Below are 14,712 nucleotides of genomic sequence, written 5' to 3' on the forward strand. Positions count from 1 at the left end.
AAGAAGAGCCGTTCATCGATGTCAGAGGGCTTTCTATTGTCTTCAGTAAACTACAGTGGCATGACGAGATGAGTAATTTTAGTCAGAAGGCAATAAAGAAAAAATTGGAGGCGTTGTTTCTGCTCTGCCTTTGAGAAATGTCCAAATATTTCTTTAGGCCCTTAGAGATCAAACAGGGTGGTAACCATTTATCTTTGAGATCTAAGCATGTCCTCTTTTCAAGCATCAACTTTGAGCCTTTTTGCTAGAGTTTTTTTTGTGTGTGTGTGGCAGACTCCAGGGCACCTAGAAAAGCCTGGGGCTGTTGGAAAGTCCCCCCTGCTCCCTTGCCTCAATAGTCCCATGACACGAAGATGTGCATCAGGACACTTATGTAGGCCATTTGTCTCTGTGTGGCTCATCACATGTTGAGGTGGGGCAGCTGGGTTCTCACTGGCATATTGGACATAACGTATTTATATTTCTAGTGTACTGAGAACCATTATGTCTAGGGCTAGGTACATTGAAATGCAAGAGTTAAATAGATATCTTTTGGGGAATGGCACCTCATAAAGCTGAGCAATGGACTTTATTCTGTTATGTCTACGTCACCGGTAGTGGTGTTAAACAGCTGCAACTGTTTCGACTATTTTTGTTTCATAAAACAGATACTATGAACAAAATGGAATTTTCTTTTCAACTGTACTGTTATCTGTCCTGTCTGGTTTTCCTTCATTTTAGTTTTGTCTGATTCTCTAACATTTATTTGTGAAGAAACAAATTATATTGTCTCTGTATCCATCCCTTCAGAGATCTTTCAGGAATGCACTCTTTCTGATTGTGTCCCCTTTGATTTAGAAAACCACCTTTCACTCTGTTTGCACTGTACGGAACAGGGTTTCTCACATATTCATGTGCTGTTAAAGATGCAGTATTTTACAGTATTTGATTCAGGTCTCATAAAATACATTTTTTAAGAAACCTTCTCTTTTTTGGCCAATTAAACATTAAACAGAAGTTTGAAAAATACATGCAGCTTTGTACTTTTGCAGTGAAAATGGCTGCCAGTATGACTGGGGAACTGGTTGATTCCCAGCTCTTCCATTGAGTTTCCCCATGATGCTGGGCAAGCTGCATAATCTCTTTCTTGTGGGTCTCCTGGTCTGTAAAATGGAATCCATTCATATTCATGTCTCTCACAACGATGCCATTAGGCTTAACTGTTGTTTGCACAAAGAAGTTTGTGGCCTTTGTGGGAGAGGTACTATAGAAATTCCAAATTATAAAGCTAAATATCTACATTTCAAAATGGAAACCATGGAGTCTGCATCTCTAACAGTCCCTTTCCTGTGTATTCTTTGCATAATGTTATACTTCTCTTTCTTCCATTCCCCTATCACCAATTCCTTTAGACTCGGGATATAAGCCCAGAAGAGATAGATTTAAAGAATGAACCTTGGTATAAATTCTTTTCGGAATTGGAGTTTGGGAAACCGGTAAGTTTGATAGCTGCAATGACCAATAAAGTCATCCTGCCTTTTTTAATAATTGTCACATCTCTTTGCTACGCCCTAAACCTGAAACCAGCTGCCCTATCCATTTAAAAATGTGATTGTTCATAACTTAGTCCTGGTGCTAAGGCAAAGCACTTTTCCATGAAGCTGTTCACAAACTTTCCCGACCTCACAGCCCAATGGACCAACAAGGTAGTATTTTTCACACACTGCCTTTTAGTGTTACTGGTAGCAGCAATGCCCTGTTCTCATTAATAAAAGTCCTCTTTCAAAGCGCCCATTCTCTTCCTTCCTAACAAGATCCAGGATAGCTGCTACTTTCCCTGCTAGGTAGCTTTAAATCAAGGAGAATTACTCATTTATTCTTGCCTTTGGCTTGTAAGCTGTAGGTCAGTAATTTCCAGCTATCTGTAAGCCGATAATGACCCTATTTCTTGCTCCTTCCTTTTTGCATGTAGCTGCCCATTACCTGAATGGGGTGCCTCAGTCTGTGTTAAATAGCCCTGGCCATTCCCTGAAATCAAGAGAAGAGTCTGAGAGCAGCATGCTTTCTTTTCAAATGCAGCTGCATTGCTGTGTGTATGAAAGACACCTTGCTTCATCTTTTTGCAGACTGAGAAATCAAAGCTTACTTATTTGATAGGGCAGAGAACATTTTGAGAGAGGAACCCGTCAGTGGACAAAGCTACTGGATGAAAATGTTCTAAGGGACTTCTGTAGCATTTTATGGCCTGGTTCTCACTGGTTAAATACTATTAACTTCATTATTAAATACTGTTACCTCCTTTTATTGCACCAATGTGTCAGTATCAGCTTCTTACATTTATTCAAGTGTAGTGTCTGTTTCCTCTTTCCCCTTGAGGTCAACTGTCAAATGCCCTTGCAAAAATTTTTTGAGCATTGCTCAGATTTGCTTGCACGTACAGCAAAACAAAAGTATGTTTTAGGGCTCAGTACTACCTTCACAGGCTTGAAAGGCAGTTGCACGTGGACACCAGAGGGCATTTTTCCCTTAAAACTAAGCTTTGTTCTCTTTTCTCACGGAAGTGACAAAATTCCTCTGCACTGAATGTAGCTGCCTAAAGTCAGGTGCCCAGTGTGAGCACATCATCTAAACTGCTTAACTTTTTCTGAAAAACAGTTGTGCTCAGAGGGCAGGCAATCCCCCCTTGTTGTAGATAGCTATGTTTTGTAGCTATGGGCCTTCTATCCCAAGCTAAAAAAGGAGCCTTGGCAACGTCTGAGGTTAGACCGCCATAGCTTATAGGCATCAAAAGTCAGGTGAGGTGAATCCTATCCTGTCTCATTGAGGCTGTAAAGAAATGTCGGTCAGAGGGTTTAACTTTTCACAACTTGTCACAGTTTATGATTTCCACAAAGTAAGAAGAAGCCTGCCTCTCTCTGCTCCCGTGTAATAGTCACATACCCTTGCAAGGGACAAAGGTTTGTCATCTCTAGGATGAGGTTCTTTTGAATTAGTGTAAGGTATTGGTTCATGTGTCAGAGAGAACATTTGTGCTCTCAGGCCTTTCTAGAAGTGAGGGTATATCTGTTCCTTAGAAGTGTTTGTGCTTGCAGTCATTCAGCCTTGGCCTTCCTTCAGAAGAGGATGTCTCAGACTGCATTAGCGATCCCATTCTTGTCCAGCAGAGCCTCTGTTCTGGTAGCAAGTTCCCCACCTTGTTCATGGCACTAATGTTAAGGGCGGCTTTCTTACTGCTTACCTGGCAATGATTTCCCATGTCACCTTCCTCTAGCTCAAAGCCGTGCAAGCATGCTCCCTGATGAGCTACGTCAGCCCGTGAATATGATATTAGGGGTGTTGTGCTTTGACATTATGCCAGGCAGTGGAGTTGAAGATGCCATCTCAGAATTTGAGGGAGAGCTGACCCTTCCTGGAATCTGACAGAAATTCAACAAAGCTCTGTATGAACCAAGTCACCAGAGCCAAAAGAGACTCTTGACATGTCTTTGCCGTAGTGCTCACTCCAGCCTTGAGAGAAGCAGACTTTTGTGACCAGCTTGTGGCTAAGCCCTGTGTCTAACCAAAGCACTTCAATTTGTGTTTACCAGGGCCTGGGATTTCCAGAAATTCTCTGTTTGGCCCAGCTTTTTTTTTTTCCCCCCAGTGCTGCAGATAATGCGTACCTCTACAGGCCTGATTTCCATGGCTTTGTGACTTTATTTGCAGTTAAATGACATGGCTGGGAAACACCCTTGGTAAGAGGGAGCACAGGAGTCTCGTGAGCTTGTGGCCGATGCTCTCCGAACACACCAGGAAGACCAGGATGTGGCTCTCTGCTGAGCAAAGCACAGGCGCCAGCCTAGGGCGGATGGAGTGACACTGCTGGCTCAGCATCACACATCCCTTTCTAGGCAGCTCCGTGGACATGCGCGTGCCCTGCGGACAAACATCCGGTTGTTTCAGGGAGATTCTAGGTTTGGTCTCTGCAGCATAGATGCTTTCTCAGCGTGCTGCTGAGACTGAGTCCCCACACGCTTGCTCTTTCCTTCCTTCCTTCCTTCCTTCCTTCTTTCCTTCCTCCGAGCCCGTGGCCCCACAGCGCCATGGAGGCCATCCACAGAACCTGAGCTTCAGTCAGGCTGCGGTTCTGTTGCCTTTCGCTGTGATTGCGGAGGCACAGGCACGGGGCGTCTTCTCCCAGCCCCTTCTGAGACCACTGAGTGAGCCCTTTGCTTTCAGTGGAGAAGGAAGGGCCTGGGAAAAGGGATGTGTGTCCTGCCGTCTTGCTTCCTCCCTTCCAGTTCCTCCTTCCAAATCTCAAACCTAAATCTCTGCAGGACCATCTACCATACAGAGCAAATGTATTTGGATTTCACAAAGCAGGAGTAAAGTCTCTTTGAGCGTATCACTGAGGAGCATTTCTGGTGAGATGAGGATATTAGCGTGGCATTATTTGGATAGGAATACCAAGAAAAAGGTCTTTCACTTTGAATGGTCCTCCCCTGTTATTTACACATGCATAAAACAGTAAAATCTTATTTTGAAATCCGAGTCTTCATGTGTAGGTTGAATTTTAAATAACTAGTTCCCGAAATTCCCTGTGTCCCACCCTCTCCACCAACCCCACCCCCTCCACAAACAACCCGCCCAAAACAGTGAAATAAAAAATAACAACTCTGCGTTCTCATTGCCCCACAATGCCAACACTGGAAACTCAGCCATTTGTTCACATGGTATGTATTCAGAGTCTGCTGGGGGTGGGAAGGCGATCTCCCTTTTCTTTATGAAAGGCCCTTGTTTTACCCTTTCCTTCTGAAAAGAAGAATGAGCAAAGCAAATGCTTTTTCTGACTGTTTTTTTTCCTCCTCCTTTTTTTGTTTTGTTGTGTTAAGAATGCTTTAACCACCAGCCGTGGGCTCCCTCTAGAGAGTGCAAAATCCCTAAGAGCACCTTGCAAAAATAAAGGTGTCCTTGAACAGTGTTGAGAACAGCCCCTCCCAGACTGCTTGCATGCTCCCTTTTACCTCCCAGGATCTCTTGATATTTGTGCTATAGCAGATTTATCCCTCTTTCTCTCTTTCTTTGTTCTTTTTTTAAATTTTTTTCAGTGTTGATGCAATCCCCCTGTTGTATCCTCCCTCTGTTCTAATCCAGTTTCCATATTCTTTGTGATGTCTTTCCTTATCTTCATTTCCTCATTTCCTTCCTCTGCTTTCCATCAGCCTCCAAAAAAGATTTGGGATTATACTCCTGGAGATTGCTCTATCCTTACTAGAGAGGATAGAAAGGTAATTCTGTCTCGCGTACGTTGTACTACAGCATCTAGTATGTATGTATGTGTGCGTGGATATATTTTTTTTGTAGCATTGCTTGGGTTTTGTGTGCTTGTGAGTGATTTTTTTTAATTGGGCTTGAGCTCATTAGCCTAACAATTAAGTGACTAGTAAATTGATTTAATAATTCTTAAAGCATAATCAGCCATAGTTTAGAGTGGTGGTTTTGCTGTCTTGACCTGCAATGATAATTACACTAACAGCATATTGCATATTGTTACAGTATCTTTTTTTTTTTTTTTACAGGTGGGTTTTATAACATTATGGTTTGTAGAATTAGATTCTAGCAGGCCTGTGCCTCTCTTGATCTTAAATGTTGAATGCCTAAAGCAGCTGCCTCTGTAATGATTGAAACACGATTGATTAATTACTAGTGAATTTCTGTGTATTGTCCATACCATCTTTGTCTATTTTTTTCAATTAAAAAGGCTCTTTATTTTTTTTCAAAATTAACATTCCTTTGGTTTCCCCTAACCCTAAGCATTATTTTCCCATTCTTCTTCTCCTTCTTTAACCAGACTGATCTAGAAAAAGACCTCTACCTCTACCAGACTGAGTTAGAGGCAGATTTAGAAAAAATGGAGAAGCTTTATAAAGCACCAGATAAAAAGCTACAGAAGGTATTTCCTATTCTTTTCATGCTGCCAATCCCTGTTTCCAAACTCTCTGCTCTAATCTATTCACTGCTGGATGATTATTAAATGAGGTTGGGATAAATAATGGTTCTGACCATTCTGACTGCATGGCTTGCTGTGTAGCTGTCAGAAATAATAGAACATGATGCTGAGAATCCGGCTTGAAATCCATTTCAGATACAGTGATTTCCTTTCTCCCCTGCTCCCCTTCAACCTCTCCCCCCGCCCCGTCCCCCCTCTCAGGGTTTGTTTTGAGTTCGTTGTCTGCAAAAACCCCTCTCTATTTTTCACATGAATAGGCAGCAGCAATCAGCTTAAAATTCTTGGTTGGCGTCACGTCATCATCTCGTGCCTTTCAAGCGTGTTGCCATCTACCCTGCCTTCATACAAGCCCTGCTCTCTGTTAGGAGCTCACGCCTACCCAAGATTTGGATATTCTCAAGAGATTTTACACAATTTTCTTTAAGCTGCACCTTGTCGTGGCCTTCCAGGGCAGGTTGGCCACCGCTGCTGTTCGGAGGGTCTGCAGGACTCAAACCGTGAAATGATAGATTAATTTGGTAACACGCCAATTTTTCTTCTTTTTTCTTTTTTGATTTTTTTATACTGTGGTGTTTCACCAGGACTTGAAAAAGATGCTTTTTCAAACCCAAGATTTGCTTTTTCTTCCTGCATAGGAATCCTCAGATAGACAAGGGGAGACCAAATATAGCATTTCTTCCCAAATTGCCTTCAGTTTTTTTAATAATGTGCCTAAGAAGTGTTAGATGGATTTAAAGCAAGCGGATGAGAACTGGCTTTTGCTATTGAACCTGTGCAGCTGGCATTGCTTCTCTTAAGTAAGGAAACTGGATTGAAGGATTGCTTTTCTTGTTAGTGCTATGATATTTATTTGAACTCTGAGGAATGTATTGTGCTGCAGAAATGTAATATACCTTTAAAACAAAGGGGGGCAGTGACCGGTTGGGGGAAAAGCTTAGGGAAATAATTTTAAGCATGTGTCTCCTGGTCATGGCCCAGCTGGTTATCTCTTCTTGCTTTTGGCTTTATTCTCAATGACTCATTTGCAGACAAAAGAATAGGCACCGTGAAAGGCATCCGCGGTGCTAAAACCTGTCACTGCCCTGAAGGAGCGCAAGAAAATTGTCGCTTTTCTGCAGAGACATTGACATCTTATATTGCATTTAGACTTGAATCTCAATGTCTCCCAAAAGCTAATATTCCAGCAATAGATGGAAAATTACTTATGCAAGGCTTTTTCTTTCTCCTCACACATAAGTGTGTATCAATGACTCCTTTGTTTGGACTTTTGCAGAATACAGCAGGTGTTACTCCTTTGGAAACTTCCACAGACCATTCTTCCTAGTAAGTTTTCAAATTGTTTTTTCATGTAATTTTTACAGTCTGAGGGTACGTAGGATAGGGTTTAGGATGTTGGAAGAGGGTTGGCTTTATTTTTTTGGTGATGCATATAAACAGATGCATGTATCATGAGACTTATGTGTGCACTTTAGCTGAACCCAGTGTTTGCTCTTTGGTCTTGAGTAAAATTTGAAGTGATTACATGAATGATTGCACTGGCTAGTTAAGAATTGCAAATTGTGCTAGACAGCAACTTTTTAAAAAACAAACATAACTTTAACTCCTTTTTGATGAAGTTTACAAATTGACCCTAACTTCATGCAAGTAACTTTACTGCCTGGAAGGAACAGAGGTGGTTTCTGTTACTCAGGTATGATAAATTAAAAATGTAGGTCCTGTTAGAAGTTCCCAGTTATGCACACCAAATCAGAAGGATGCTGTTAATGAAAAGCAACAATAGTCTAGCTTCCAGGAAGGAAAGAGCAGTAACAGTAACAATATTTCTCAGAAATGTAATGTGGTGCTGCTTTTGCGGAGGAGTATGTAATAAGCAGCATACTCTGTCTGAATATGTTGTAGATGGAGATAGTTTGTTTTGAAAGACGAAGAAAAAAAATATAGGGTCATATTCTGAGCTGTGCTGAGTTACAGGAGCTGTGGCGCTCCTCCTGCGAACCTGCTGCTCCCTTTAATTGGACTGGACACTTAACGTTCCACATAGGCACAGTGATGCCCTCTGCATGAGTGCGTTGTTAGGAAAAGCATGTCCTCCTCCAGATGTCCATTAAAATCACATGTGTTTGCCTCCCCTCATGGTTTGCCCTAGAGGTCTCCTGTACTTACTTCAACTCAGTTCCCTTCTGTCTGTATTCATATTGCAGGAAAACTTGCACTGTTCTCATTTGTTGGTTGCCTCATCCCTATAATCAGATGCTCCTATGATTTTTTGGTTTTGTTTTGGTAGGAAGAGAGCAAAATAATAAAAGGAAATCTCAGAGATTAGCATAAGAATAATCCTAATTCCTGACTGTCCTAAAAGAGTTACAAACCTTGTGAATCTTATTTTTACTAGGCAGACCAGGTTTGCTCCCCTGGGTGAAAGTCTTCTGCTGGAGCCCATCCTGGTTCTCGCCAAAGACTGTTAGCCCAGGCTCCCCCCAGATGGCTGTAGGAGCTGAATAGGGCCTTGTAGGGTGTATCTGTACATACAGAATTACAATTTTTAGCTCGTGTCAGGAGAATTACCCTCCAGATAGAAGATCTGACATATGTGCATTACATTGTCATGTATTTTAACGAATAGAAAAGCAGTGTCATCTTTGCTTTTCAGCACACAGAGCACCATTCTCTTCTGAAAAGCATCTTCTCTGTGCATAGACCGATCTCTTAGCAAATGAGAAGATTTCCACTGATGGCAGCACTGCCTGTGCCATTTCTGACACCACCCAAAGCTTGCAGTAGTGCCAGCATCTGTGCTAGAGGAGGGGAAGCAACCTGGGTAGCCTGGAAATGGGAAAGGGCAGATGGGGCCCAGTGGATTCACATGTTCTTCTCTTCCCAGCCTGTGGAGAGTAGGGAGAAAAGATGCATGGAGTTTACTGTCTTTTCTGCAATGATGCTCTTCCCTTTGCTCACCTGATTCAGGCCTTCTTGCAGACTACCTTAGCCTCATGCAATACTATTAGCTAGCCCTGATGAGGGAGCAACCAGTGATGGAGCTCTGCCAGATGCCTCCTCTTGCTCCCCTAGGTGTTTGCCCAAAAGAGGATCATTTGAACCCTTTGTTTTTTAATAAGGAGGGTAAAATACTTCTACCTCCCAGGTGAGGTACCTCCGGGGAGTCATTATCCCCTGCAGCAACTGGTGGGGTTTCCTCAGGAACCTGGCAGATAGAGGCACTTGGATAACCCACATAAGACAAAATAGCTCTGTAGCTATGGCTCTGACTCTTGCTCCCACTGGAGCATTGCCTAGTTTGAAAAAGTGACAGTATTACCCTCCTCTTTGGTGGTGTTTTTCAATACCTATTTTATCGAGAAAGCAATGTATGGGTCTGCACTCATATGACCTGATTTTCTTTGTCCGGAGAGTAAAGCCTTCTTTGAGATCCAGACATTCTGTAATTCCACCCCCATAACCAGTCCTCTGATGTATTTCAAAGCTTTCTCTTTATCCTGTAAGCACAGTATCCATCCAACATAACCAGGTACATGTACAAATTTATTCACACACAAGCATGCATAACCACAAACACCTCCACACTCACTTAAATTTGAATCACCAGTGGACATCAGGATGTAAACCAACTTTCAAGAAGTTTTCCATGAATCAGTGAATGACCTATTTTTTAATTTTTAAACTTTCCAGCAGCCATGCTTTGGCCCCAGAATAGCTTTGTGTGTGAGACTGTATCTTATTCTGAGAGTCTGGTTGAGGATGCACAAGAACTGGTATCAGGTGAATCAGCTCTTAGGAAAACACTGTCTGCTTGATTGCTCAGCAAGTCTTTTGTAGCTGGAAAGGCCTTTTATACCATGGCAGTGCTGGTTATTTTTTTAGAGAGAAAACAACTCTAGATGTCAGATGTGGGACCAAACTGGCGCTTAGATTCATGACTGAGGAAAGGAATTTGTAATAAATTTCTTCAGTCTTTAAAGGCCTAACAAATTACAATTGTGTCTATTTTTAATATGCATCTCAGAGTCCAGCATTTTGTTTGTACGTCTGTATGGTAGTGCTAGAATCCAGAATTTTGTTTTCCCTACAGTGAAAGCCTGAGGCAAAGCTGAACTAAAGAACTGTGCACATCTGGGAATTTTCTTGGAGTAGTGTCCATAGCATGGTACTGCTGCTTCTTTGCATAGTCCCTTACTGGTGGGCTTGGACAATTGCCCTGGCAGTTTTGACCTCTAATGTTAGCTGGGAGGCTCGGCTCGTTGAGGGGGACTCTTGAGCAGCAGTGCTTTGTAACCAAGAGGCTGGAATGGCTAGTGTTTAAGGAGAGAGGACTGGGAGCTGCAGGATGTATCATCTACTTGCAGCTATCCACTGAGTTTCTGGGAGTCTGTAAGGAAAGCATGTAGCTGCTCTGTGACTCTTGTTTTCTCATCTAAAAAATAAAGGAGGAATGCTTTCCTATCACCTGTTTCCTAGGGGCTGAGCTGAGAGAGTTCCACTGGGTGGAGACTGCTAGGGTAGTGCAAAACCTAGAACATAGTTGCAGCATATTCATAACCTCTTCATTCGGCTGTTCTGCCAGCCTGAAGCATCAGTTCCTTATGCACAGTTCAGCCTGGGTTCATAAGTGTGGTTTCTTCTTGCTTTCCGTGATGCTCTCAGCAAGCAGAAGTAACCCACTGGTGTTCTTCCCCCTTTTTCCTGTTTTGCAAACTGTTTTCCAACTCCACATGTTCACCCAGCTACCACGCAGTGAAGAGAGAATCAGAATTTGCACCGGGGGACCCTGCTGGCTTGGAGAATGAAAGGCAGATTTACAAGAGTGTGCTGGAAGGTGGAGATATCCCACTGCAGGGGCTAAGTGGTCTTAAGCGACCTTCTAGCTCCGCTTCCACAAAAGGTAGGTCAGCAGGACACTAATCTCTGTCCTCCATTCTGCACAGGGTATCAGAAGCCAGGTGATACAGGGCTAGCTCCTGCAGGGTTTGAGGTCCTATTCAAGCCAACTGAGGTTTCCTCTGTCCTTCCTCTTTGCCATCCGTGATCTTCCCTTCTTTTTCCTCTCAGCCCACACTGGCCAATATTCTTCATGCCCCCTTTATCTGATCCAGGTTCCTCTTCCTAGCAGGGACCAGCTCCCTCCATTCAGCACTGCAGACACCTACCAGTATTTCCCCACGCCCTCATGCTCTTCCTCTGGGCTGCTTAGGCCTGGCCTTGCTACCCATCTGCTCCCTTGGCCTTGTCACGCTAGAACCTTTCCCTGCCTTTTCTGCTTTTCCCACTGCAGTATTTCAACAGGCCGCACCATGCCTACTGGCCTGGCTGCCCTTGCGTAGCTGGCACCATGGGCTGAGCGGCCTCCTGCCTGCAAGCGGTGTGCAAAGGCACTGGACACTGTAAACCTGGCAATGGCCGTGCAGTTTGTGAGAGAGCAATGCAGCAGAGATTGCTGTGTTCTCCTCCCCCTTCCTTCCCCCCATCTCTACAAGATTAGGAGAAAGGAAGAGCCTGACTCCCATCAGGGAGTTGTGATGGGGAATGTATCTCTGAGCCAATTTCAACCTAAAAATGGCTTGAGATGGGGAGAGGACTGGGGAAGGAATGCATTGGGTTTCTGAGCTGCTCTCCCTAAAAATAGTATATCACACCAAAAAGGTCTCTTGCTGTCTCCATCTTCCAGCTGTTTTTCAGCATTATGTCAGGCCTGTAGGGCAGGGAGTCAAACTGGATCTGAAAAAAAAAATCTGTTCAGACAATTACTGTTCCTCGAACTTCAATTGAACCTGAATGGTTATTTTGATGTTTTAGTTTGAACTCAGATCAGAAACAGACCTAAAAAACTGCAGTTACAGCTGAACCCAGATTGGATCTGACCTGAAAAATGTCCTGATTTGACTCCCTAATTTTTAAAGTAAACATGGCCAACCACACTATCTGGAAAACACTCAGCTTATTCCTACTATGGAGAATCTCTAAGCAGGCAGCTCTTGGGCAAGGCCAGCTGGTGGGGCCTGCTTGTGCTAGCACACTCAGCCCTTGATTTCCTTCTACCTCCCAGGAATAATCTGTTTGGCAAGTACTGTGGTGAGACCAGAGTAGGTGTGACTGCAAGCTTGGTATTAAGCCATTTTTGCTGTGTTAGTGCCTTTGCATTCTTGCTAACACCCTGATCCTTCCCAGAGTTGAGGGGCCCTTCTCCATGGTGCCACAGCTTTTCTGGAACCTGAGGATATTCAGCACTTTCTAGGATGGTACCTTCAAAGTGCTTCAGGCCTGCTTCTGGCCATGCGTCTCATTTTAGAAACATTAGCAGCACTACACCTGCTCCTATGAGCGCAGCTTGCTGTGCACTGTCCTTCTGCTTTTCTTTATTTTTTGGAACTTTGTTTTTTAAAGTGCATTTTATGAAATCCAAGCATGTTTTCTCTCCTTTCTCAGTAGCTTTCTAACATTTGAGCTAACAGGTTGTATTTATTTTATTCTGCATGCTTACCAGTGGATCGTAAAGGTGGGAATGCTCATATGACTGCACCCTCTTCAGTTAATAGCCGAACCTTTAACGCTAGTCATACCGGTATGTTAGGTCACGCATGTAAACATAAGAAGCCTTTATCAGCTGCAAAAGCCTGCATTACTGAAATCCTCCCTTCTAAATTCAAACCCAAACTAGCAGCTCCAGCTGCTCTTGTGCAGGACAAGAAGGGTATCTTGCTGTCTCATGAGAAAGCTCAAAGCTGCGAAAACCTTCGTAGCTCCATTGCCTTGTTCGATAATAAAAAAGCTTTCATGGTAGACATAGGGGAGGGCATAGAAAACATGCTGATGAAGTCGAAGCAGGAGTATGCCATCAAATCTGGCAGTACCATGAGCCTGCAGGAGTATGGCACCAACTCTAGGAAAGGCTACCTGTTCCCTGCCTCCAGGAAGAGTGGGATGGAGTTTACAATGCTATATAAAGACATGCATCAGATCAACCGGTCCAGGATCCATCTGGGCACAGTCTCCTCCTGCAGCGTGAGGGATATTGCGTCTCAGTTTGAGAATGAGGCAAAGGACAGGATGGAGCACAGTCTTAGCCAGGAGAATTCAGAGCAGATCCCCAAACACACAGTTTCCTCCCGTATCAGTGCCTTTGAGCAGCTGATCCAGAGATCCCGATCAATGCCCTCGCTTGACTTTTCCATTGGACAAAGCAAATTCCCTACTTCTCTCCAGTCTAAAACTTGTCTGAGTTCTGCCTATTCTGCAGAGTCCATTCTGGATTTGCCAAAATCCCACCAAGAAGAGAAGGATGCTGCCAGCTTGGCAGATAAATCCTCTCATTCCTGCAGCAACGTGGAGGACACGGCTTCAGATGTCAGTGATGCCATCCCTATGGACACACTTTCAGCTTGCACAGATGAGATAGATCTCCTCTCAAATGCATCCAATGACAGCGGCAGCAGCAGCAGCAACCTCAATGGGCCTCAGAAATATAAAATCAACAGATGCAAAGGCGCATGCCCAGCTTCCTACACCAGGTTCACTACCATCCGAAGGCATGAACAGCAGCAGTCCTGCAGGAACCCTGATTCCAAAGGGGATGTCTATGGGGACAGACACACGCTCCCCAGAAATGTCTACCTAATGAGCCCTCTCCCCTTCCGATTGAAAAAGCCTTTCCACCACAATTCCAGGAGGACTCCATCCCTGGACTGCCCGGGAACCCCGTCAGCACCCAGCCCCGAGAGCCCAAATGACCCCGTACAGCTACAAGGCAGCGTAGGAGACAAGAGTCACTACTCCCAGCACGGACCGTGCTTCAAAAGCAGGCCTCTAGCCCCAAAGCGCTTGTCTTCCTTTGACATTGTGGAAAAGCTTAGCCACTTCCCCACCATGGGAAGTAGCCGAGATAGCTTCATGGGCCGGGCTGGTACTCCTGAGTCCTTTAACAATGGCAACCCTGTTCCATATGCTCTCTATCACAGCTTGGACACAAACAACAACCTGCAAAGTGAACTTGGGACGTACCTAGGAGGTGGCTTTTTGTGTTCTTTACCAGTGTCCCTTCATCTGTCTTCTTGCTTTACTTTTTCCTCCCCTTTTCTTCACAACCCCTGCATTTTTATTCCCCACCTTTGCATCCCCTGACTCTCTTTTTTTCCCAGTATGTCTAATGTCCTTTGCGTGTCTTGCTGAGAATTTATGTTCAGGACTTGTTAACAGCTGCACTTCTGAGAAACGATTTTCGCTGCCTTTCTAAACACAACAGGCTCAGTTTGTCTCTCATGAAACTCCTGGGATAGAAGAATCTCAACATGATACTTTTAGTCCTGTATCATTTGCACAGTTGGGAATATAAAAGAAACCCAGATGATTTGCTTTAAGGAGCAGTTTCTCAAGGTCTAGTTGTGTGTGTGTGTGTGTGTGTGTGTGTGTGTGTGTTAAACTTTTCTCAACAATAAAATGTTAAATCCTATTTTGATGGCAGCAAATCTTTTCTTCACGAAGTCCTTATATGTTTTTACTCTTTCCTGTACCTTTATTTTCTCCCTTTTTTGGATCTTTGTTCACAAGTACAGCCCAAAAGGGAAAAAAATGAAAATGGATAAACTATCAACATTTGATTGGCTATTTAGTCAACAGCAATTGAGAATTCTTGCTGCCATAATGGAAGCAAATTGTTTAAAAATAGCTATTTTTTTTCCTTTCTGGTTATGTGAAATAATCCATCTGTATTTTAACTTCCTTATGTTGTTTCAAAG

The 14,712-nt window shown here is 43.6% G+C and overlaps 2 protein-coding genes across 24 annotated transcripts in view; both read left to right on the forward strand.

Moving 5' to 3' along the window:
- The window catches only part of LOC112980249 (sorbin and SH3 domain-containing protein 1), a 182,122-nt gene that overhangs the window by 145,877 nt on the left and 21,533 nt on the right, over positions 1 to 14,712 (forward strand). For 21 of the 23 annotated variants that reach the window (XM_064513902.1, XM_064513893.1, XM_064513898.1 and 18 more), the window contains 4 exons: positions 1,392 to 1,475; positions 5,810 to 5,911; positions 7,242 to 7,291; positions 10,708 to 10,865. In XM_064513902.1, the coding sequence (XP_064369972.1) occupies positions 1,392 to 1,475; positions 5,810 to 5,911; positions 7,242 to 7,291; positions 10,708 to 10,865 (394 nt within the window). The remainder of the gene's footprint in view (positions 1 to 1,391; positions 1,476 to 5,809; positions 5,912 to 7,241; positions 7,292 to 10,707; positions 10,866 to 14,712) is intronic. The other 2 variants (XM_064513894.1, XM_064513900.1) reach the window with 2 other exon arrangements.
- On the forward strand, positions 10,872 to 14,706 carry LOC135328707 (sorbin and SH3 domain-containing protein 1-like). The gene has a single exon (XM_064513925.1). The coding sequence runs from the start codon at positions 12,491 to 12,493 to the stop codon at positions 14,096 to 14,098; it is 1,608 nt and encodes a 535-aa protein (XP_064369995.1). The 5' UTR covers positions 10,872 to 12,490; the 3' UTR covers positions 14,099 to 14,706.

The sequence above is a fragment of the Dromaius novaehollandiae genome, chromosome 6 (genome assembly GCF_036370855.1).
Source record: "Dromaius novaehollandiae isolate bDroNov1 chromosome 6, bDroNov1.hap1, whole genome shotgun sequence".
Classification (NCBI taxonomy): Eukaryota; Metazoa; Chordata; class Aves; order Casuariiformes; family Dromaiidae; genus Dromaius; species Dromaius novaehollandiae.